Below are 24,145 nucleotides of genomic sequence, written 5' to 3'. Positions count from 1 at the left end.
GATCGGCAGCGGAGGCTGAGCAGCAGTGAGAGCTGGGCTGGACACTGGGCACCGAGGCATTAGGCGGAGGACCAGGCCATGGCTCTCTCGGCGGCCCCAGCCTTGAGGTGTTGAGCGTCAGCCAAGTGGAAAGGGAGCCTGGCTGACGGAGATGGCGAGCGGGGAGAAGGGCTGGAGGGCCAACAGGAGTGGCGAGGGGCCGAAGAGCCGCAGGAAGCGCGGCACGGAAGCCTGGCCTGGAGGAACGAGGAGCGCAGGAAAGGGGAGGGGTGTCGGGACGCTGAGCGCGGGGAGGGAGCCGGAGACACGCTGATGGGAGCAGACGGGGGGAAGCTGAGCTGCAGCAAAGTGCGGCCGGAACATTCATCTGCAACACCCTCAAATTAGGACCGACGAATTGTTCCACAACAGAAGTTGTTCCAAACATAAAATGGAAAAGACTAAGCAAATATCCCAACTCTTCAATGGCAGCCATAGTAAGTGCTTACCTGAAGTTCACTGCTTGCACTCCAGGAGGCGTTGCATGGCAACTGCACGGGTCAGGGATCGTGACCTCGCCTGCCGTGCAACCCCCCTGTAGGAAGGTTTGGCTGCAGTTGTAAACGGTGTTGGTGAGGCTTCACTTGGGCAAAGTTTTAATCCCCCATCTAAAAGGGGGCCTGAGAGAGTAGATATTGGGATGTATTCACTGGTGGTAGATCCTCAAATAAGAACAAGATATGGGGACCAGTCATTAAAAAGTGAAAAGGTACCTAGAAATCTCTTCCCACAGAGGGAGGCAAATCTCTGGTGAAAGCTGGATCGTTAGAAGTATTTAAAGTCGGGAGGGGGGGGGGGGGGATGAATAGAAACATAGAAACATAGAAAATAGGTGCAGGAGTAGGCCATTCGGCCCTTCGAGCCTGCACCGCCATTCAATATTTGATAGATTGATGAATAGAGGAATGGCACAACAGAGGGGACATGAGGGCAGTGTAGACCAGCCACGATCACACTGAATGGAGAGGCAGGCTTGAGGGGCCTAATCCTGCTCCTATTTGTGTAGGAAGGAACTACAGATGCTGGTTCATACCGAAGATAGACACAAAATGCTGGAGTAACTCAGCGGGTCAGTTAGCATCTCAGGAGAAAAGGAAAAGAGAATGTTTAAGATCGAGACCCTTCATCAGGCCCTGTTTTCTGGTGTTTTCTTGCCAAATGTGTTTTCTTCTCTGCAGCAACTCAGAAGGCTATTCAACTGCAGAAATCATCAAAACCTGATGCTGCTTGGCACAATCGCCAGGCATCTGTGTAAGTGTGTGGTGGGTGCAATGCCTTGAGACGAGGCTCAGGGGCTCAGGCTGACCCTATTAAAGGGCATTAGCTATAAGGAGAAGTTGGAAAAACATGGAGTGTTTCTCTGGAGCCTCAGAGGCCGAGGATAGACCTAGAAGGTGTTTATAAAATTATGAGAGGAACAGGTAGAGTAGATAAGTCAGGCTCTTTCCCCCCGGGTAGAAATGTCAAAGACTAGAGGGCATAGGTTTAAGGTGAGAGGGGCAAGGTGTAAAGGAGAGGTAGAGGCAATTTTGTTTTTGGTTTACACAGAGGGTGGTGGGGGCCTGGAACGCACTGCCAGGGGTTGTGGTTGAGGCGGATACAATAGTGGTGTTTTAAGAGGTTCGTGTGCACCCCCCCTCCCCACCCCTGAGGACAGAGCTTCTGTACGTCTGTCCTCACCACTACACCTCTGTTCACCCTCTGCCAATGGCAAGAGCAGCCATTTACCCAGTCTGTTAGTTATCATTCCCCACACACAGGTCAACATATTACCCCCAAGCCAGGAGCTCCTACCTTGTGTAGTAATGTTATACCCACCCTGGTGTGGGTGTGTCAGGGTGAACACATCACTCACCTCTGAGCTGTGTCGATGGTCAGGGTGCTGAGAGGCGTGGTGAATCTCCGTACGTCCCATAGCCTGGCTTGTCGCTCACGCATCTGTGGAGACATGGAGGGTAGAGGAGATGAGAGAGGATGGCCTGGAGCCGCTGCACAGCAACGCATCGCAAGCATGGCTGGGCTCTGGCCGCAGGTTGATGCTGTGTGCCGATCGGCCCAGATGTGTAGAGGCAAGGGGCAGATGTTACAGAGCAGATCCAGATTCCAACACTCCCATAGCTCTTCAGCAACACAGAACAGTACAGCACAGATACAGGCCCTTCAGCCCACAATGTCCCTGTCGACCATGGTGCCAAGTTAACCTTATCTCATCTGCCTACATGTGATTCATATCCCTCGATTACCTGCATATTCACCGGGTGGCACCAGCAATGGCTGCCTCGCCAACAGTTTGTCTGCCTTCCTTCATTGTGTCTGTTTTATATGTATGTTTTGTAATGTTCTTTAGCTTGTTTTATGTGTGTGTGTGTGTGGGGGGGGGGGGGGGGGGGGGAAAGAGGGGTAGTTGGGGGAAATCCATATCTTATCTCCATCCGCACTGCGGCCTAACATCATGGAGTCGGCGGCCTTTGCTGGAGATCGACTGGGAGCTCTATCACGGGACTTACCATCACAGAGCTCGCGATCCCTGTCGGGGATCGTCTTTGGGGCTTCAACCATGGGTGTACAGTGAGACTAACATCGCGGAGCCCGCGGTCTCTGGTAGAGACCGACATTGGAGACTCCAAGCAGCAGGCGTTTCGACCGCCCCAACGCGGGAGGTTCGACCACCGGCTGCGAATTGTTCGACTTCCCCGACCGCGGGGAAAAAAGGAGATTGGACTTTATTTCCTTCCAACAGTGAGAAACGTGGGGCATCCGCTGTGGTGGATATTTATGTTCACTTTTATGTAGTTGTGTGTCTTGTTGCTTTTTTTTAGTATGGCTATATGGTAATCTGAATTTAACTGTACCTTAATTGGTACATGTGACAATAAACTGACCTTGAAATCCAAGTGCCTATCTAAAAATGTAGGAAGGAACTGCAGATGCCAGTTTACACCGTAGGCACAAAATGCTGGAGTAACTCAGTGGAACAGGCAACATCTCTGGAGGGAAAGAATAGGTGACATTTCGGGTCGTGTCCCTTCTTCAGAACTGAGAGTCAGGGGAGTGGGAGACTAGAAATATGGAAGGGTAAGGTGTAAAAACGACAGATCAAAGCAGACGATAAGGAAATGTAGAATGGCTTATTGTTAGCTGAGGGGAAGATGACAACGAGGCATACAATCAGTAAAATTAATCAGAAAGATAGTGAAACTAGTCGGAGAACAAGGGTGGGGGAAGGATGGAGAGAGAGAGGGAAAGCAGGGGTGGGCAGTAAGCTGCCCAAATGAAATATGACGTTCTGCTGCTCTAATTTGCATTGGGCCTCACTCTGACAGTGAAGGAGGCCCAGGACATAAAGATCAGTATGGGAATAGGTGGGTGGGTTAAAATGTTCAGCAACTGGGAGATCGGGTAGGCCTAGGCGGACTTCTTCGGTGCCTATCTAAAAGCCTCTTAAACACCACAATCGTATCTGCCTCCACCACCACCCCTGGCCGTCGGTGTGTCAGTGTGCATCCCTTCCTGGACAGTGAACATCTGTACCTCCATCACTTCTGCCCCACCTCCACTCCTCTGTTCCCCCACTGCCAATCACAAGACCAGCCAATTATCCAGTCTGTTATGTAGAAACAAGGAACAGCAGTTGCTGGTTTACACAAAAGGACACAAGAGTGCTGACGTAACTCAGCGGGTCAGGCAGCATTTCTGGAGATGTTTTGGGCTTGATTTTACTCATGTATGGTATGCTTTGACTGGATAGCACATAGTCAAAGCGTTTCACTGTATCTCGGTACCAGAAACAACAATAAACCATCACATACTTACTCTACTTAATCATCATAATTTCTTTTGAGTCATACTTTGCTGGTTTCTAAAAATATCCCAACTCTCTAGCTAACCACTAATCTTCACACTATATGTTTTCTTTTCCAATTTGATACTATCATGGTCGTCCTGTTGGTTGCTGATAAAGCATCTTTGTAGCGCCTTGCTCTGTCATTGGAATATCATTGGAGATTTATGAAATGTCTCCTTAAATGTCCTCAGATGCCGAACAGCCGTTTTACTCTTTAATCTCTCTTCCCACTTCTCTTATGCCAAATATGTCCTTGTAATTGTTTGCGTACAAGTTTTGAATGCTAGTTTCACACCAAGTTTATCGCTCTCACACTGAAGTTGAAATTCTACCGAAGTTAGATCGCTCTTCCCTGGAGGGTCGTTTATTGAGAGATCTTTCTGAAATGTTCTCTCCTGAAGGACATTTGTGCAGTAGACAGGTTTTTACATCAATCCAATACTTTTGTATTGCCAGCCTACCTTTAAAAGATTTCAGGTTCATTTAATTACTTGAATTTAATTTCTCCCAAAGCCCACGGTGGAATTCGAACTTCTGCCTTGGATCAATGACGTCACTTACTAACACAGAAGGCAGCTGTTCAACCCATCAAGACCATTCTAGCACCCTAGAGGAAATCTGATCAGTCCCTTCTCTCTGTTCATATTTCCCAGTAGCCCTGGAACTTATGCCCATCGACGAGCCTCTCATACAATTTAGTAGCAAATTCACCCACTGCCACACTTTAGAATGAGGGAGCACCCAGAGGAACCACTCCTGACTGTACCCCGAAGATGTACGGAGGGTGGTATGTGTACAGGACGAGCTGCCAAAGGAAGAGGTTGAGGCAGGGTCAACAACAACATTTAAAGAGCATTTGGACATGGACGTGGATGGGAAATGTTTCCCCTACACCCACCCCTGGGGCACCTCACAACCTCTCCAGTCACCCTGTTCCTTCCCCTCTGCCCTCCTCCTGTTCACCCACATCCCTCCCCCTGGCTTTACACTTCACTGTCTTTTCTCTCATTACCCCCATTCGTCCCCTTCACCTCCCCCATACAGCAGCAGCACCAATTACCTGGCTGAAGCCAGTCGACACAACGAAATCCAGTGCACTCAGCCAGAGTAGCCGCGAATCCTTGATGTTGTCATGGCCTTTAACAGACTGGGAAAAGCAGAGAATTCATTACATATATGTGAAACAACCCTGCCCTCGCCTCCCCCCTCTCCCCACCAACATCCCCCTCCCCTCGCATCCTCCTCCCACTCTCCCTAACAGCCTCCCCCTCCCTACCAATTCCCTCCCTACCAATCCCCTCCCTCCCCACCAGCCTCCCTCCCAGCCTCCCTATCAGCTTCCCACTCCCTCCCTACCAGCCTTCCCCTGCTTCTCCCTCCATCCCCTCCCCTTCTACTCTGACCAGCTTAGGCAGCAGGCCAGCAGGGTTGACTGATCCCAGGCTAAGGACAAGCCCCCCCCCCTTTGCTCTCCGCACTTGTATAAATGTCTACCGTGAAGGCAGCGACACGCGCGGAGTTGCCCGATGACAGGGAGAGCTGGGGAAACACAGCAGGCCCGAGACCGGTCACTGCCCCCTCCCCCTCCCAGGCTGCAGAAGATGCCCGCAGAATGCCCGAAGATGAGAGCCTGTCGTGCCCACCCCTTTTGACTGGTCCTTCATGCCGGGACCTCTGTTAATTCTCACACTGCCCCGCTCGGGGTCTGTGGATTAGCCTAGTGGTATTCCCCACTTCTCCTCACCCAAGCACGTACACATTTCTCACACTATCTTCCACCTCCCCAGTCACGCTGCTCCTTTCTCCTCCTTTGTATGCTCATCTCATTTCCCAGTCTCGCATTTCATTTCCCAGAGGTAGATGCAAAATGCTGGAGTAACTCAGCTGGTCAGGCAGCATCTCGGGAGAGAAGGAATGGGTGACGTTTCGGGTTGAGACCCTACTTCAGACTGAAGAAGGGTCTCGACCTGAAAAGTCAACCATTCTTTCTCTCCCGAGATGCTACCTGACGAGCTGAGTTACTCCAGCCTTTCGTGTCTACCTTCGATTTAAACCAGCAGCTGCAGTTTTTTTCTCCTAGGCAACTTGCAGAGGGCCAATTAGCCTATCAGCCTGCACATCTTTGGGATATGGGAGGAAACCAGAGCACCTGGAGGAAACCCACGCGGTCACATAGGGAATATGCAACTTTCACGCAGACAACAGCCGAGGTCGGGATCGAACCAAGGACCCTGGTGCTGTGAGACAGCAGCACTACCCGCTGTGTCGCCCCTTTAGAATGACTGAAATGCTCTCCAATCTAATGGAGCAACTGTGGTATCCAGTGGTACACTTTAACCCCCCCATATTCTCCCCCCTGCCCATTTCCTGACCCAGATTTCAGTCTCCACTACCAGCCTGCGTCTGTCTGCTTGTTTCCTTTCCCAATGCGATCCCTTTACACAGAAGGTGCTAGGTAAACAGAACGGTGTTTGTTCGGAAAGGCTGACAGAAGCTTGCACCAGTCAGTGAAGACTGAGAGGCCCCTGTTACTTGGTCAGATTGACTGCAGTCTGTTCTCAAACTATGAGCAGACCAGGGCCGCCTTGTGCGAGGAGGCGTCTAGTTAACGGCAGGCGGCTCAGTGTCCGCGGGTTTAATGACAGCAGCCTCCCACTGTGAGGGAGGCATTATTTTAAACTGATTCAGAGATAGAAAGAAAGTAAACTTTGGGCAGCAGCGGCAGCAGCCTGGGTGACGGCTTCATGCTGTTGTTTCCCCGACACTCTGCATCCGGTGTTACACACGGCCCTCTGATAGTCAGGGCATCGGCCCCGAGCCGGCCCAGCCCAACTTTCACCCACCCCAGCGGACATTCCCCACAGACCACCAGCACATACCCCAACACTTCCCCCTCCGCCACTCCCCACCTCCTGCCCCCACCCACACTCTCCTTCGGGCCAGGGTTATTATTGTCACAATAACGAGCTTTGTTTTGCATGTTATCCGATCACATCAAACTCAAGTACAATAGGTAGAGCAAAGGGGAAGATACAGAGTGCAGAATATAGTTCTCAGCATTGTAGCGCATCAGTTCCAGAGACAATGTCCACAATGGGGTAAAAGTGAATCGGACAGTACCCGAGCTTGTTCCTGAGCCTAGAAAGAGGTTTTTAGACTAGGAAATGCAGGGATCGGAGGGATATGGACCAGCATTGTGTGTAGGCAAGGGAGATTAGTTTATGTTGGCATCATGTTCGGCATCAACATGATGGGCTGAAGGGCCTGTTCCTGTATGTTCTTTCATCTTTACTATCTCCTTCAGAAACTGAATAGGTGGATTTAGTTTTCTTCAGAGTGGAGAAGGCAGGGATAAAAATCGCCATGCACAGCCCTGACCCTCCCTCAGCAACAGCCCACTACTGTGAACATTTTTCTAATTCTGTTTCTGCACCAATGTCTTGGTCTTTTACTTTCCAAGTCTTGGATAATTTTATGCGATTTTTATGTAATTTCTGCAATTTATGTATATCTATGTGTATGTTATGCATATTTATGTATATTTGTCGATATTCTTGTATAATTTATGTACATTTCATGCTTATTTATGTGTATTTATGTATATTATGTGCATAATATGTATGATTTGCCTGTGATTTATGTCTAAAGAAGAGTCCCATCACGAAATGTTACTTATCCTTGTTCTCCCGGGATGCTGCCTGGCCCGCTGAGTTACTCCAGCAATAGAGAGACACAACCTGCTGGAGTAACTCAGCGGGTTAGGCAGCATCTCTGGAGGAAAAGCATGGGTGACGTTTCAGGTTGGGACCCGTCTTCAGACATAAATTACACCAGCACTTTTCGTAAACTGGCATCTGCAGTTCCTTTGCTCTCGTGTTTGTGTGCAGTCTGAGTCTACGTGCTTGTGCTACTGCAGGCAGGACTCTCACTATATTTGCACCTCACCAGTAAACCCGACTTAACCCAATCTGTCAAAGAGGAAGACAGTCGGCAGAGCCACGAGTGGTGAGGCCGTGGTGGAGCCGAGGTCGCATCAGGCAGCTTGGTGAGTGAGAGGTGGTGAGGCCGCAGCATCTGCCAATCGAGGCCTCACCAGGCGATCACCGAGGCTGCGGTTCGGTGAGTGGGACCAGCCTGGAGGAGAGGAGGGGCCACAGGCACCAGCACACTCAGGGCTGTTTACACAGGAAGAACAGATTAAGCAGGGCCCAAATACCACACGTTCCAGAGGCAGCCAAGCCTGCTCCCGCAGCCCGTAACCATGGCAATGCTTCCGCCGGCAGCAACCAGAGCTCTGTGACACCTCAGCCGATGAGGAGGCAGCACCACACAGCCAGGGAACGGGGTTAGAGGCATGTGTTAGCTAACTCGGCCAGTCCCTCTGCAGTCCCATAACCTCACAGACCACGTATAAAATTATGAAAAGACTGGGAAAGCTAGACGCAGGAAAAATGTTCCCAATGTTGGGGGAGTCCAGAACCAGGGGCCACAGTCTACGAATAAAGGGGAGACCATTTAAAACTGAGGCAAGAAAAAACTTTTTCACCCAGAGTTGTGAATTTGTGGAATTCTCTGCCACAGAGGGCAGTGGAGGCCAATTCACTGGATGAATTTAAAAGTGAGTTAGATAGAGCTCTAGGAGCTAGTGGAATCAAGGGAAATGGGGAGAAGGCAGGCACGGGTTACTGATTGTGGATGATCAGTCATGATCACAATGAATGGTGATGCTGGTTCGAAGGGCCAAATGGCCTCCTCCTGCACCTATTTTCTATGTTTCTACCACACACGGAGAGAGAGCAGCACAGACAGAGGAGATTAGGGGGCGGGGGGGGGGAAGGAGAGTGTGCAGGATGGCAATGAAAAACAGAGGGGGGGTTGAGAGAAAGAGAAGAGGTGCAAGAACAGAGGAGGCAGAAAAGAGGGAGTCATTACAGCATTGAGCCCCAGCCAGTACGTCCTGCATAGACGACAGATTTATCGACAATCAGTGGCTGCCTAGTTGGCAGCCATCACTGTTTCACTCGGCAGGGCACACACACGCACAAACATGCTTTGCCCAAAGCACACGCCACTCCACCCCATAAGGCCTGAGCTTTGCCACAGTGCCCATCTCTGGGGCAGCAGGGTCCCTGAGCGTGCCAGGAGTGAGCGAGGGAGGTTACCTGCACCGCTGAAGACTTAGCCCTTGGGTCGAAAACTCGCAGCATCATATCCTGAGGAGAGTCACAGAGAGGAGGAGGTTAGGCAGGCACTCGCCAAGTGACACTCCTGTGCAATTCAACGTGCACAGAAAACGGAACGGTGGACGGTAAATGGCAATAGGAGAAGGGGGGTGCCCAGGATCTAGGGGTAAATGAGAGAGGGCGACAGGGAGAGACAGGGACAGGCATCGGAGGTAGGGGAGAGGGAGCAGGGTGAGGGAGAGGAATGGGGGAGTATCGGTTGTACTTGTTCATTATTGTCACGTGCACAGAGATACAGGGAAGAACTTTGTTTAGCGTGCTATGCAGGCAGATCATGCCATGATGGGTAGTCAAACCAGTAGATGACTCAGGTAGTCAAAATGATAAACAGATTGCAGAACACAATGTGACAGCAACAGAGGAAATGCAGAGGTGTGGGGACAGGGAGGGTGGTGCGGGTGTGGGGAGGTGCAGCTGGTAGTAGTGGTCCAGGAGCTGGAGGGGGGTGGGGGTGTGGGAGACCAGGAGGGTTGGGGAGGGGAACCAGGAGGGTGGGGATGTGTTGCTGGCAGTGGTGGTCTGGGAGTTGGGGTACGGCTGCCATCTGGTGGCGGGAGGTGGGAGTAGCGGGTGCCTACCCAGAAGCACATACTGCCCTCTGCTGGCCACTGGCCTCGTGGTTTTGCAGCAACTTCGGTGACTGGAGTCACAGGAGACTACAGCTACTAGAATCATGAGCAACGAAAAAACGGCTAGAGGAGGCACAAGGAACTGCAGATGCTTGTTTATAAAAATAACACAACGTGCTGCAGGAACGCTCTGAAGAAGGGTCCTGACCCAAAACACCACCTATCCATGTTCTCCAAAGATGGTGCCTGACCTAATAAGTTAGTCCAGTACTTTGTGTTTCTGTTTGTAAACCAGCACGTACGGTTCCTTGTGTCTGCTTGATGGATTCCCCTTTGGTTAATGCTCCACTGCAACAATACTTCCCGCTCAGCACTGGAGCGCCTTGGCTGTGTAGCGCCTGAGCTGTGCCTTGGATATGTTTAATTTTGTTTACTACTGTCACATTGTGGGCGCCATCCAGTCAGTGGATAGACTATACATCATTACTATCAAGCCGTCCACAATGCACAGATACAGGATAAAGGGAATTATGTTAAGTGCAAATGAAGAATGAGCAAATAAAAAATTTAGTGCAAGGTGAAGGATGTCACAGCTGCCCTGAGTTGTGACTCTTCCGCTGGTCCCACGGGACTGGGGGATCTGTCAGAGGCCCCATGAGCAGAACTGTACTGAGCCCCCGGCCCCTCCCTCCACACACTCACCTTGCTGGAAGATCCCAGCAGGGAGCCGTCCCCCTTCCAGGTCAGGCTCTGCACTTGGTCCCCGTGGTCACCGAGAGCTGTGAGAGAAGATAAGTAGTGAGGCAGATACCGCTGCACCCCTCTCACACATGGCGATGCAGCAAGCGAAGGCGAGGCAGCCGAGGGCAGGGGCAAAAGGGTAAAATCACAGCAGGGCATCAACCACGGCAGTGTGGCAGAACACGTGGGCACCTCTCCCCGCAGAGAGTCTATCATCAAGGATCCCCACCATCCGGGCCGTGCCCTCCTCTCGCTGCTACCGTCCGGCAGGAAGTACAGAAGCCTGAAGCCCCACACCAGCGTGTTTAGGAACAGTAACGGACTGTTCCAGATGCTACGATCAGGCAAACGCCTCCGCTGTCACGCTGTGAAAATGGAGAGGATGAGACGGAGTTTCTTCCCACAGGCCATCAGGACTGTCAACTTTTATAACTCCAGACTAAATTTTTGTCTACACTATAGTAACTTATTAACTTTATATGCTGTAACTGTAATTCTTTTTTGTGCACAATCTGCAGGCATTGCCACTTTCATTTCACTGCACATCGTGTATGTGTATGTGACAAATAAACTTGACTTGACTTGACTTGAGCTACTTTCCTACAACTATCAGGTTCTTGAACCAACTGCACAACTTTAATCCGAAGTCGGTAATGGAACACTATGATCATCCCTTGCAATACCATGCACTTATTATAATTATATTTTTGCATATTTTGTAATTTTACAGTCTCTTTCCTTTTAAGTGTAATTTATGTATAATGTATGTAGACAATAGACAATAGACAATAGACAATAGGTGCAGGAGTAGGCCATTCAGCCCTTCGAGCCAGCACCGCCATTCAATGCGATCATGGCTGATCACTATCAATCAGTACCCCGTTCCTGCCTTCTCCCCATACCCCCTCACTCCGCTATCCTTAAGAGCTCTATCCAGCTCTCTCTTGAAAGCATCCAACGAACTGGCCTCCACTGCCTTCTGAGGCAGAGAATTCCACACCTTCACCACCCTCTGACTGAAAAAGTTCTTCCTCATCTCCGTTCTAAATGGCCTACCCCTTATTCTCAAACTGTGGCCCCTTGTTCTGGACTCCCCCAACATTGGGAACATGTTATCTGCCTCTAATGTGTCCAATCCCCTAATTATCTTATATGTTTCAATAAGATCCCCCCTCATCCTTCTAAATTCCAGTGTATACAAGCCCAATCGCTCCAGCCTTTCAACATACGACAGTCCCGCCATTCCGGGAATTAATCTAGTGAACCTACGCTGCACGCCCTCCATAGCAAGAATATCCTTCCTCAAATTTGGAGACCAAAACTGCACACAGTACTCCAGGTGCGGTCTCACCAGGGCCCGGTACAACTGTAGAAGGACCTCTTTGCTCCTATACTCAACTCCTCTTGTTACGAAGGCCAACATTCCATTGGCTTTCTTCACTGCCTGCTGAACCTGCATGCTTCCTTTCATTGACTGATGCACTAGGACACCCAGATCTCGTTGAACTCCCCCTCCTCCTAACTTGACACCATTCAGATAATAATCTGCCTTTCTATTCTTACTTCCAAAGTGAAGAACCTCACACTTATCTACATTAAACTGCATCTGCCATGTATCCGCCCACTCACACAACCTGTCCAGGTCACCCTGCAGCCTTATTGCATCTTCCTCACAATTCACACTACCCCCCAACTTAGTATCATCTGCAAATTTGCTAATGGTACTTTTAATCCCTTCGTCTAAGTCATTAATGTATATCGTAAATAGCTGGGGTCCCAGCACCGAACCTTGCGGTACCCCACTGGTCACTGCCTGCCATTCCGAAAGGGACCCATTTATCCCCACTCTTTGCTTTCTGTCTGTTAACCAATTTTCTATCCATGTCAGTACCCTACCCCCAATACCATGTGCCCTAATTTTGCCCACTAATCTCCTATGTGGGACCTTGTCGAAGGCTTTCTGAAAGTCGAGGTACACCACATCCACTGACTCTCCCTTGTCAATTTTCCTAGTTACATCCTCGTATAATTTGCTTTAGTGTGTTAGGCTGAGTCTATGTCCCTGTGCTGGTGCTATAAGCACGTTCTTTACCTCGCCCTCCTCAAGTATGTGATGATAAACTTGAACCCATGTAAAGTAGGCGTTGTCCAGGGCCAATTTTCAGCCAGATTGTTACAATAAGGAATCAGAAATCACAACACTGACAAAATCACAGCCACGTGCTGCCCGTCTGGTGGGAGCTTGTGGTGGACAAATGATCCCTTGTATTGCATCTTTACAGCACCTCGGGACAGATCAGTCACATGCAATGAGCGGAGATGGAGAAAGGCAGTAGCAGGCCATTTGGCCCTTGCAGACTGCTACGCTCCCTTATTCAACGGCATCATGGCTCACTTTACTTTAGACTTTAGTGATACAGCGCAGAAACAGCCTTCGGCCCATTGAGTCCGCACCGACCAGCGATCACCCCGTACACTAGCACTATTCTACACACTAGGAACAATTTACAGAAGCCAGTCAACCTACAAACCTGTACATCTTTGGAGTCTGGGAGGAAACCAGAGTACCCAGATAAGCTGCACGGGGTCACAGAGAATAGACAATAGGTGCAGGAGTAGGCCATTCGGCCCTTCGAGCCAGCACCACTATTCACCGTGATCATGGCTGATCATTCTCAATCAGTACCCCATTCCTGTCTTCTCCCCATATCTCCTGACTCCGATATCATTAAGAGTATCTAGCTCTCTCTTGAATGCATTCAGAGAATTGGCTTCCACTGCCTTCTGAGGCAGTGAATTCCACAGATTTACAACTCACTGACTGAAAATGTTTTTCCTCATCTCCGTTCTAAATGGTCAACCCCTTATTCTTAAACTGTGGCCCCTGGTTCTGGAATCCCCCAACATTGGGAACATGTTTCCTGCCTCTAACGTGTCCAACCCCTTAATAATCATAAGTTTCGATAAGATCCCCGCTCATCCATCTAAATTCCAGTGTATACAAGCCTAGCCGCTCCAGTCTTTCAACATATGAGAGTCCCGCCATTCCGGGAATTAACCTAGTAAACCTACACTGCACGCCCTCAATACAAAGAATATCCTTCCTCAAATTTGGAGACCAAAACTGCACACAGTACCAGGTGCGGTCTCACTAGGGCCCTATACAACTGCAGAAGGACCTCTTTGCTCCTATACTCAACTCCTCTTATTATGACGGCCAACATTCCATTGGCTTTCTTCACTGCCTGCTGTACCTGCATGCTTCCTTTCAGTGACTGATGCACGAGGACACCCAGATCTCGTTGTACGTCCCCTTTTCCTAATTTGACATCATTTAGATAATAATCTGCCTTCTTATTCTTACCACCAAAGTGGATAACTTCACACTTATCCACATTCAACTGCATCTGCCATGCATCCGCCCACTCACACAACCTGTCCAAGTCACCCTGCAACCTCATAGCATCTTCCTCACAGTTCACACTACCACCCAGCTTTGTATCATCTGCAAATTTGCTAATGGTACTTTTAATCCCTTCATCCAAGTCATTAATGTATATTGTAAATAGCTGCGGTCCCAGCACCGAGCCTTGCGGTACCCCATTAGTCACTGCCTGCCATTCTGAAAGGGACCCATTTATCCCCACTCTTCGCTTTCTGTCTGTCAACCAATTTTCTATCCATGTCAGTACCCTACCCCTAATACCATGTGCTCTAATTTTGCCCACTAATCTCCTATGTGGGACCGTGTCGAAGGCTTTTTGAAAGTCGAGGTACACCACATCCACCGGCTCTCCCCTGTCAATTTTCCTAGTTACATCCTCAAAAAATTCCAGAAGATTCCCCATCGTAAATCCATGCTGACTCGGAACGATCCTGTTACTGCTATCCAAATGCTTCGCAATTTCGTCTTTTTTAATTGACTCCAGCATCTTCCCCACCACTGATGTCAGACTAACTGGTCTATAATTTCCCCGTTTTCTCTCTCCCTCCTTTCTTAAAAAGTGGGATAACATTAGCTACCCTCCAATCCACAGGAACTGATCCCGAATCTATAGAACATTGGAAAATGATCACCAATGCGTCCACAATTTCTAGAGCCACCTCCTTAAGTACCCTGGGATGCAGACCATCAGGTGTACAAACTCTGCACAGACAGCGCCCATAGTCAGGATCGAACCCAGATCACTGGCGCTGTAAGGCAGCAACTCTACTGCTGCACCACTGTGCTGCCCCATACTATACGTGCATATGATAGTAAACACAACTTGACAACCTTTTAGATGTACACAAAATGCTGGAGTAACTCAGCAGGTCAAGCAGCATCTCTGGAGAAAAGGAATTGACTTAACCCTTTAATATCTTTGGTGTCTAGAAATCTCTCTCTCTCTCTCCTCATTACATATATTCAGAGATTATGTCCACCAGCTTTGGTGAGAGAATGTTGCCCAGTTTCACCACACCGCATGTGAAAGAACTACTCGTATTTCAATCCTGTCTTGCTCTGAACCCTGTGGTGAGCACCCAGATTCCAGCTGCCCTCCAGCCAGGGAAACATCCTTCTGTGCAGTCCGTGAAGCCGAGGAGTTTTCTTTGTTTCAGTGAGACGGAGTTGACCCACTCTCCTCGCCAGCCAGGAATGAGACGGAGAGATAGAGATGCGTTTGGTGGCGCAGTCACCTCACCTGCCAGTGGCTTCTGCTGAGCCAGGTCCCACACTTTGGCCACACTGCCCGCTCCAGTCGCTAACACCCCGTCAGCAGAAGGGTGAAAGAGCACACACTCCACGGGCGCTGGCTCTGGTCCGAGCGCAGTGCTCTGCGCGGCTGTTACCTCCGTCCCCGCGTCCGCCAGTCGCCATAGTTTCACCTGTTCACAGAAAACGTGCAGCATTAAAAAACCTTGTCTTCGTCTCTAGTTTTTGACCAACCATCTGCCAATCAAAATCCCCCTTAGTGTAGTCATATCGCACAGAAGGGCACAAAAAGTAACTCAGCGGGTCAGGCAGCATCGCTGGAAAACATATAAATAGCTGATGTTTAGGGTCGGGACTCTCCTTTAGATCCACAGGCCCTTCACCCCAACATCCATGCTGAGCAAGATGCCAGATCTATATTAGTCACACCTGGCCACAATCAGCCCATATTACGAATGTATCCAACTATTATTGGAGACACAAAAACTGGAGGAACAGCAGCTCCTATTCCACTTGGGTGACTTCCAACCCAACGGTATGAACATTGAATTCTCCAGTTTTAGGTAACTAACCTACAAACACCATCCTCCCCTCCCGCCAAACACCACCCCACCTCCCCCACTCTTAGCTGCGTCCCACCTGATGCGCATCGATTTCTTTCTTCCCCCCATTCTTTTCCACCTTCCTCTGGCTTCAGATTTCACTCCTCTTTTATCCTTATCTCACACTTTTTGTCTTTTCATCTCTGGCCTTTGTCCAACCTGGCAATTAAAGTTCCCCCATCCCCCCTCCTCACCCGTATCCACCTATCACTCGCCCGGCTACCCATGTTCTCCAGAGATGCCGCTTGACCCGCTGAGTTACTCACTTTGTGTCTTTCTTTGTAAACCAGCATTCGCAGTTCCTTCTGTCTACGTTGTGAAACACAAGGCTTGGCCCAATTCCTAGACATGTGGAACTCCAGAGTGCACTGCTTGCCCACCCCCTCCCCCCCAACCCCACTAGACATCCACCCCGTCCCAGAGAAGTTCTTCCAACCCCAGTGATCCCCCTGCCCGAGGGGTTCCCCCCACCCCATGTTCACCCCAAGGGGTCCCCGTTGCCAGTCAGTGTGCCCACCTCCCACCCCATATGGGACGTACTGCGCGGGCACATTACCGTGGTGTCGGCCGAGCATGTTGCCAGCAACGCGTCGTCAAACGGCGAGAAATCAAAGTCAGTCACCACGTCTGCAGGTGGAGAGGAGAGAGTCAGCACCGCACTGGCACCATCACCTGTACCCACACCCCACTCTGACTGTACCCACACCCCATAGGGCACTGTGACTGTACCCACACCTAATAATGACTGTACCCACACCTATTAATGACTGTACCCACACCTATTAATGACTGTACCCACACCCCACAGGGCACTGTGACTGTACCCACACCCCACAGGGCACTGTAACTGTACCCAGACCCCACAGGGCACTGACTGTACCCACACCCCACAGGGCACTGTGACTGTACCCACACCCCACAGAGCACTGTAACTGTACCCAGACCCCACAGGGCACTGACTGTACCCACACCCCACAGGGCACTGTGACTGTACCCATGCCCCACAGGGCACTGTGACTGTACCCACGCCCCACAGGGCACTGTGACTGTACCCACACCCCACAGGGCACTGTAACTGTACCCAGACCCCACAGGGCACTGTGACTGTACCCACACCTATTAATGACTGTATCCACACCCCACAGTGCACTGACTGTACCCACACCCCACAGGGCACTGTAACTGTACCCAGACCCCACAGGGCACTGTGACTGTACCCACACCTATTAATGACTGTATCCACACCCCACAGTGCACTGACTGTACCCGTACCCCACAGGGCACTGTTGCTGTACCCACTCCCCACAGGGCACTGTTGCTCTACCCACACCCCACTATTGACTCTATCCACACCTCCTTTGTTTATGTAAATATTACTGAGGATTTGTCGTGGACCATCCACATTGATGCGACAGCCAAGGCAGCACAGCAACGCCTCTACTTCCCGAGGAGACCGGTGAAATTCGGCATGTCTCCAAAGATTCTCATAAATTTCTACAGATGCGCCATAGAAAGCATACAGTCAGGATGCAACAGCTCCATTTGGGAACAGGTCTGCCCAAGACTACAGGAATTTGCACGGCATTGTAGAAACAGCCCAGTCCATCACACAGAGCCGACTTCCCACCATTGACTCCATCTACACTTCCCACCCCTGTCATTCCTTCTTCTCCCTGCTCACATCTGGTAGAAGATACAGAAGCTAGAAAGTGAGCACCACCAGACTCAGGAATAGCTTCTTCCCCTCTGATATTGAGGTTTCTGAAAGATCCTTCCATAAGCTAGAATACTGTCCGATTTCCTTCTACCCCATTGCGACCGTGGACTTTATCTCTGGAACTGATGCGCTACAATACTGAGAACCATATTCTGTACTCTGTATCTTCCCCTTTGCTCTACCTGTTGTACTTTAGTTTGAATTGATTGTATTAATGTGGACCAATATCTGATCTGATTGGACAGCATGCAGAACAAAGCTTTTTGGTGTAGCTCAGTACACGTGATAATAATAAACCCACACTTGTGGATGAGGCACTGTGCCGTTAATGTGGAACGCGAGGTGCTGCCTGACAGCACCGACAGACACCCAGAGCAGCCATGCAGCCCAGAGCAGCAACTTGACCTCACCTGCACCGTACAAAGGTCCCACCTTACCTGCACCCTATAGAGGTCCCACCTAACCTGCACCTTAGTGGCCTGAGCTTACCTGCACCGTACAGAGGTCCCACCTTACCTGCACCCTATAGAGGTCCCACCTAACCTGCACCTTAGTGGCCTGAGCTTACCTGCACCCTGCAGAGGTCCCACCTTACTTGCACCTTTGAGGTCCCACCTTACCTGCACCCTACAGAGGTCCCACCTTACCTGCACCTTACACAGGTCCCACCTTACTTGCACCTTATAGGTCCCACCTTATGTGCACCTTACATAGGTCCCACCTTATGTGCACCTTACAGAGGTCTAAGCTTACCTGCGTGACAAGGAACCTCCGACACACGCCGCTTGTCTTGGCGTCCGTTCTCCAGTGGAAGAATCCCAAGCGTGCCACCTCCTGTGCCAAACCACACAGACATTTACAGCTCAGAAGACAGGGTGAAAAACTAACTCCCAGTACACCGCTGCAGAGACCGGAAGTCACATCTTAATCTAAAATAAACGTTCGATCAGCTAACCTCAAATAAATGTAACTGATAACATTTACCTAAATTCCCCAAATGTTTTTCATTATAATTCTAATTGCTGATTTCCTGTAACCTCATTGCAGACATTGGACGTGGTCTCTGGAACTGCTGAAAATGCTGAGGACTATATTCTGCCCTCTGCATCTTTCATAGACCAAGATGTCCCATCTAAGTTAGTCCCATCTGCCCGCATCTGGCCCATCCTTCTAAACCTTTCCTTTGTATAAAGTGTGGGTTTTATGGGTGTAGATTTTTATAGATAGGAGTAGATTTACTGCCATTCTGTCATCTTTCTCTTTGCTCTACCTATTGTATTCAAGTTTGATTTGATTGCATTGGTGGCTACCATCTGATTTAACTGGATAGCATACAAAACATAGCTCGGTACACGGGACAATAAAGATGAATCTCTCCCTTCCCTATCCCTTGTGCGGATCTCTTTGCACAGAGAATTAATCTCTCCCCCGCGGCATTGTGGACATTGCCTCTCCTGGGCCAGACCCACTGGGACCAGCAGTGAGGGGTAACACCCCAAGATGCCACAGTCCTGTGGGAGCCAAAAGCCACAGGAGCAACCCACTGAGTCTGCTCCCCCATTCGATCATGGATGATCTACTTTTCCTTCTCAACCCTTTCCTGCCACTGCATTGTGCAGATAAGTGTAGAGCAGGGAAATCAGACGAGAACAGGAGCAATGATGATACCGGAACGGATAGTGTAGTGGACGGTGAGGAAGGTTATTTAAAATTTTTAAGAGATCTAGATCAACTTGAAAAGTGGGCCACGGAAGGGCAGATGGGATTTAACTTGGGCAGGTACGATATGTCGCATTTTAACCAAGGCTGGAGTTACATAGTGAATAACAGGGTCCATGGGAGCATTGTAGAACTAAAAAAGACCAATGGGTACAGATACATAGTTCCTTGAAAACAGTGTCACAAGCAGAGACGATGATGAAGGCAGCTTTTGGCATGCTTGACTTCAATAGTCTGGGCATTGAGTATAAGAATTGGGATGTAATGGTACAGCTGTACAAGCCGTTGGTGAGACCACGCGAAGTGCTGTGTGCAGTTCTGGTCACTGAGTTATAAATGAAGGATGTCATTAAACTGGAGAAGATTTACAAGGATGTGGTAGGACTAAATAAGCTAGGCCTGTTTTCCCTGGAATGAAGGGGTCTGTGGGGTGATCTTTATAAAATCACGAGGAGCATAAATAAGGAACAGTCACAGTGTCTGGTAGTTGGGTCTAAAACTAGAGGGCATAGATCTAAAGTGACGGAAAGATTTAACGAGGATTCTGAGTAGCAATGTTTTCACACATTATTGTGGATATGTGGAATGAACTGCCAGAAGTGATAGAGGTAGGGATAATTAATGATTGGACCCAAAACATCACACATTTCTTCTATCCAGAGATGCTGCCTGTCCCAGGTATGTGGATAGAAAAGGTTTAGAGGGATATGGACTGCACAACACAGGTCTGAAGAAGGGTCCTGACCCAAAACATCACCGATCCATATTCTCCAGAGATGCTGCCTGACCTGCTGAGTTACTTCAGCATTTTGTGGGGGTTTTTGTAACTAACAAATGCTGGTGACACATAAATAAATCAAACAAATAACAAGAGGTTGCAGGCGAGATCAGCACGTTGCCTGGACACAGGCACTGCTGTAACCAGCTAAAACCTCAGGCCGAAGTGGCTTCTCCGCTGGCCCTAGCCATTAGGAGTGTTCACCTCCGCTGAAACGGCACGGTAGCGCAGCGGTAGAGTTGCTGCTTTACAGCGAATGCAGCGCCGGAGACTCAGGTTCGATCCTGACTACGGGTGCTGTACTGTAAGGAGTTTGTACTCCTGCATGGGTTTTCTCCGAGATCTTCGGTTTCCTCCCACACGCCAAAGACGTACAGGTATGTAGGTTAATTGACTGGGTAAAAATGTTTTTAAAAATTGTCCCTAGTGTGTGTAGGATAGTGTTAATAGTGTTAGTGTGCGAGGATCGCTGGGCGGCGCGGACTTGGTGGGCCGAAAAGGCCTGTTTCCGCGCTGTATCTGAAATATGAAAATAATATGAAATATGAAACGTTCATTCACCTGTTCCGCTGGCATTGAAAGCGATGAAGGCACAGCTCGACTTGATGTGATTTCCACAGGAGGTGGCAGAGCCGCTTCTAATGCCATTGATCCAGTCCTGTAGTGGCATAAACACACGGTTACCATGCTGGCCATCAAAGAAGAACATTCCATGTACACAGCCCCTCCCACTCCCTCCACAACTCAGGCATCAGAGCCACGCACCAGCAAATGGCAGCCACACCTCAGTTACCTGCCACATGTTATCTCATCTCATCAGTGCAATCCCCACGGTTGCATTCTCTTTCTATCTTGCACTACCAGACTCAGGAACATTTTTTTCCCCTTTGTTGGATAGACACAAAATGCTGGAGTAACTCAGCGGGACAAGCAGCATCTCTGGATAGAAGAAATGTGTGATGTTTCGGGTCGAGTCCCTTCTTCAGAGATGCTGCCTCTCCCACTGAATTACACCAGCATTTTGTGTCTATCCTCGGTGTAAACCAGCATCTGCAGTTCCCTTTCCCCTCTGTTATCAGCTTCTGAGTGGTCCTTCCATAAAATAGGGTACTGTTTGATTCACCTCTACCCCAATATGGAACTGATGCACTAGAATGCAGAGAACTATATTCTGCACTCTGTATCTTCCCCTTATTGTACTCTACTCTACCTATTGTACTTGAGTTTGAATTCATTGTATGGTATGTACTGTATACATTGTATTCAATGTATGGTATATTTGATCTGTTTAGATGGCAGGCAAAACAAATCTTTTCACTGTAGCCCAGGACATGTGACAATAATAATAAACCTAAACATCTCTGCCACTGACATTTTTCCTCCCTCCCTGCCCGGGATTTGCCTGTGCAAGCACAGATTCTCTGACTCATTAAGAAGTGGTGACAGTTTCCTCGGACGGTGCTCCGCTGCTCAATACGTTCCTGCTGCGAGTCAGACTTGCAGTTTGCAGCCGCTTACTTCCTCTCTCCGCCAAAAGCAGCGGAAGGAAATTGCAGCATTTTCGCTGAGCAGCAACTGGGTGAAAGGGAGTTGGTTATAATATATTCGCCTCTTTCTGCCGGGGATATGTCTCTACATCTCAAATGCATCAACAAAAGGCCAGATCCTGTTCCAACTTGCAACCTGCACAAAAGGGTGAATTCCAGCCTTTTGACATGATCAGTATTCAATTAAAAAGAGAAACGTTTATTTCTAAAGCCCTTTCCAAACTGACAGAGTGGCTGCAGATGCTTTGTGGCCACCTGCATGCACCGGTGCTGCAGTGTAGGAGAGAGCGGCCAACCAGTGCACGGCAAGATCCCAGAAACACCATTGTAATGGTAAAGCAACCTGTTTCAGGGGGTTTGCCACTGACACCGGCACCGGCACACTGGTCTCAGACTCTGGCAAAGGACGGCTCCTGCGACTGAGCCGCGCTCCCTCAGCTCCTGAGGCCCTGTCTGGAGGGGTCGCCTCACCCTCCCCGCGGGCTGACCCTGTACCTGCCCTCCTGCCCTCCTCCCCCTTCACACACAGCCCCCGGCCGTCACTAACATTGCTGCCACTTACCCCTCGAACCGGCAGCCGCGGCGCCGTGTTCTTGTACTTCGACGCCTTGAACCGACTCATGGCGCCACCGTTACCGTACCTTCACTCGGTCAGCGATTGCGCCGGCTGCCCGGGGCGGGTCGAGACTGGGCGTGGCTCGGCGAGCGACTAGGACGACCTGCAAGTTGCGTGCGTCCGCCGGCGCCGGCAGCCACGCCTGTCAGTCACATGAGTGGGCGTGGCTGTTCGAATGACGGTCGGGCGGCAGTGGGCGGGACAATGATGTCATGTGGGTGGGGCTGAGAGGGACGTCGTGGCTTGTGGGGAAGGCGTGGTTAAATATGGAATAGGCGGGGTTTCAGGCAGATTGATTGAATATTAAATCTTAACCTCAATGCTGCGGATGCCAGAAATCTGAAAATGAGAGTCAAAAAAAAAAACGAAATTGCTCCATTAGAGAGTCAGAGTGGTCAGCTATGTGCTGAGCCGGAAGAAATGGGGGAGATATTAAACAATTTCTTTTCTTCGGTATTTACCGAGGAGAAGGATGTTGAATTATGTGAGGTAAGCGAAACAAGTAGAGTAGTGATGGAAACCATGAGGATTAAAGAAGAGGAGGTACGGACACTTTTGAAAAATATAAAAGTGGATAAGTCTCCAGGTCCTGATAGGATATTCCTTAGGACATTGAGGGAAGTTAGTGCAGAAATAGCAGGGGCTATGACGGAAATATTTCAAACGTCATTAGAAACGGGGATGGTGCCGGAAGATTGGCGCATTGCGCATGTTGTGCCCTTGTTTAAAAAAGGTTCTAAAAGTAAACCTAGCAATTATAGACCTATTAGTTTGACGTCTGTGGTGGGAAAATTAATGGAAAAGATACTTAGGGACAATATATATAATTATTTGGATAATCAAGGCCTGATTAGAAACAGTCAACATGGATTTGTGCCTGGAAGGTCATGTTTGACTAATCTTCTTGAATTTTATGAAGAGGTTACCAGGGAAATTGATAAGGGCAAGGCTGTGGATGTTGTCTATATGGACTTCAGTAAGGCATTTGACAAGGTTCCACATGGAAGGTTGATTAAGAAGGTTAAATCGTTGGGTATTAATAGTGAGGTTGCAAGATGGATTCAACAATGGCTGAATGGGAGATACCAGAGGGTAACGGTTGACAATTGTATGTCAGGTTGGAGGCCAGTGTCTAGTGGAGTACCCCAAGGATCTGTGTTGGGTCCACTGTTGTTTGTCATTTACATTAATGATCTGGATGATGGTGTGGCAAATTGGATTAGTAAATATGCAGATGATACTAAGATAGGTTGATAGTGAGGTAGATTTTCAAAGTCTACAGAGAGACTTGGGCCTTTTGGAAGGGTGGGCTGAAAGATGGCAGATGGAGTTTAATGCTGATAAGTGTGAGGTGCTGCATTTTGGTAGGACAAATCAAAATAGGACGTACAGGGTAAATGGTAGGGAATTGAGGAATGCAGTGGAACAGAGGGATCTGGGAATAACTGTGCATTGTTCCCTGAAGGTGGAATCTCATGTGGATAGGGTGGTGAAGAAGGCGTTTGGTATGCTTGCCTTTATAAATCAGAGCATCGAGTATAGAAGTTGGGATGTAATGTTGAAATTGTACAGGGCATTGGTGAGGCCGAATCTGGAGTATGGTGTGCAGTTCTGGTCGCCAAATTATAGGAAGGATGTCGACAAAATGGAGAGGGTACAGAGGAGATTTAGTAGAATGTTGCCTGGGTTTCAGCACTTAGGCTGCAGAGAGAGGTTGAACAGGTTGGGTCTTTATTCTTTGGAGCGTAGAAGGTTGAGGGGGGACTTGTTAGAGGTTTTTAACATTTTGAGAGGGACGGACAGAGTTGACGTGGGTAGGCTTTTCCCTTTGAGAGTGGGGAAGATTCCAACAAGGGGACATAGCTTCAGAATTGAGGGACAAAGGTTTAGGGGTAACATGAGGGGGAACTTCTTTACCCAGAGGGTGGTGGCTGTATGGAATGGGCTTCCGGTGGAAGTGGTGGAGGCTGGCTCGATTTTATTATTTAAGAGTAAATTGGATAGGTATATGGATAGGAGGGGATTAGAGGGTTA

The 24,145-nt window shown here is 49.3% G+C and overlaps 1 protein-coding gene across 2 annotated transcripts in view; it reads right to left on the bottom strand.

Moving 5' to 3' along the window:
• The window catches only part of coro7 (coronin 7), an 80,876-nt gene extending 58,636 nt beyond the window's left edge, over positions 1–22,240 (bottom strand). For both annotated transcript variants that reach the window (XM_078417985.1, XM_078417986.1), the window contains exons 1-9: positions 22,058–22,240; positions 20,510–20,606; positions 18,205–18,285; positions 16,291–16,361; positions 15,122–15,305; positions 10,398–10,474; positions 9,046–9,096; positions 4,944–5,030; positions 1,895–1,977 (exon numbers count right to left, since the gene is read on the bottom strand). In XM_078417985.1, coding sequence (XP_078274111.1) covers positions 1,895–1,977; positions 4,944–5,030; positions 9,046–9,096; positions 10,398–10,474; positions 15,122–15,305; positions 16,291–16,361; positions 18,205–18,285; positions 20,510–20,606; positions 22,058–22,117 — 791 coding nt within the window. In that variant the 5' untranslated portion in view covers positions 22,118–22,240. The remainder of the gene's footprint in view (positions 1–1,894; positions 1,978–4,943; positions 5,031–9,045; positions 9,097–10,397; positions 10,475–15,121; positions 15,306–16,290; positions 16,362–18,204; positions 18,286–20,509; positions 20,607–22,057) is intronic.
• Between the last annotated feature and the right edge of the window lie 1,905 nt (positions 22,241–24,145).

Source organism: Rhinoraja longicauda, chromosome 21 (genome assembly GCF_053455715.1).
Source record: "Rhinoraja longicauda isolate Sanriku21f chromosome 21, sRhiLon1.1, whole genome shotgun sequence".
Lineage (NCBI taxonomy): Eukaryota > Metazoa > Chordata > Chondrichthyes > Rajiformes > Arhynchobatidae > Rhinoraja > Rhinoraja longicauda.
The sequence above is the reverse complement of the archived record's forward strand: the minus strand, read 5'-3'. Positions and strand labels throughout refer to the sequence as shown.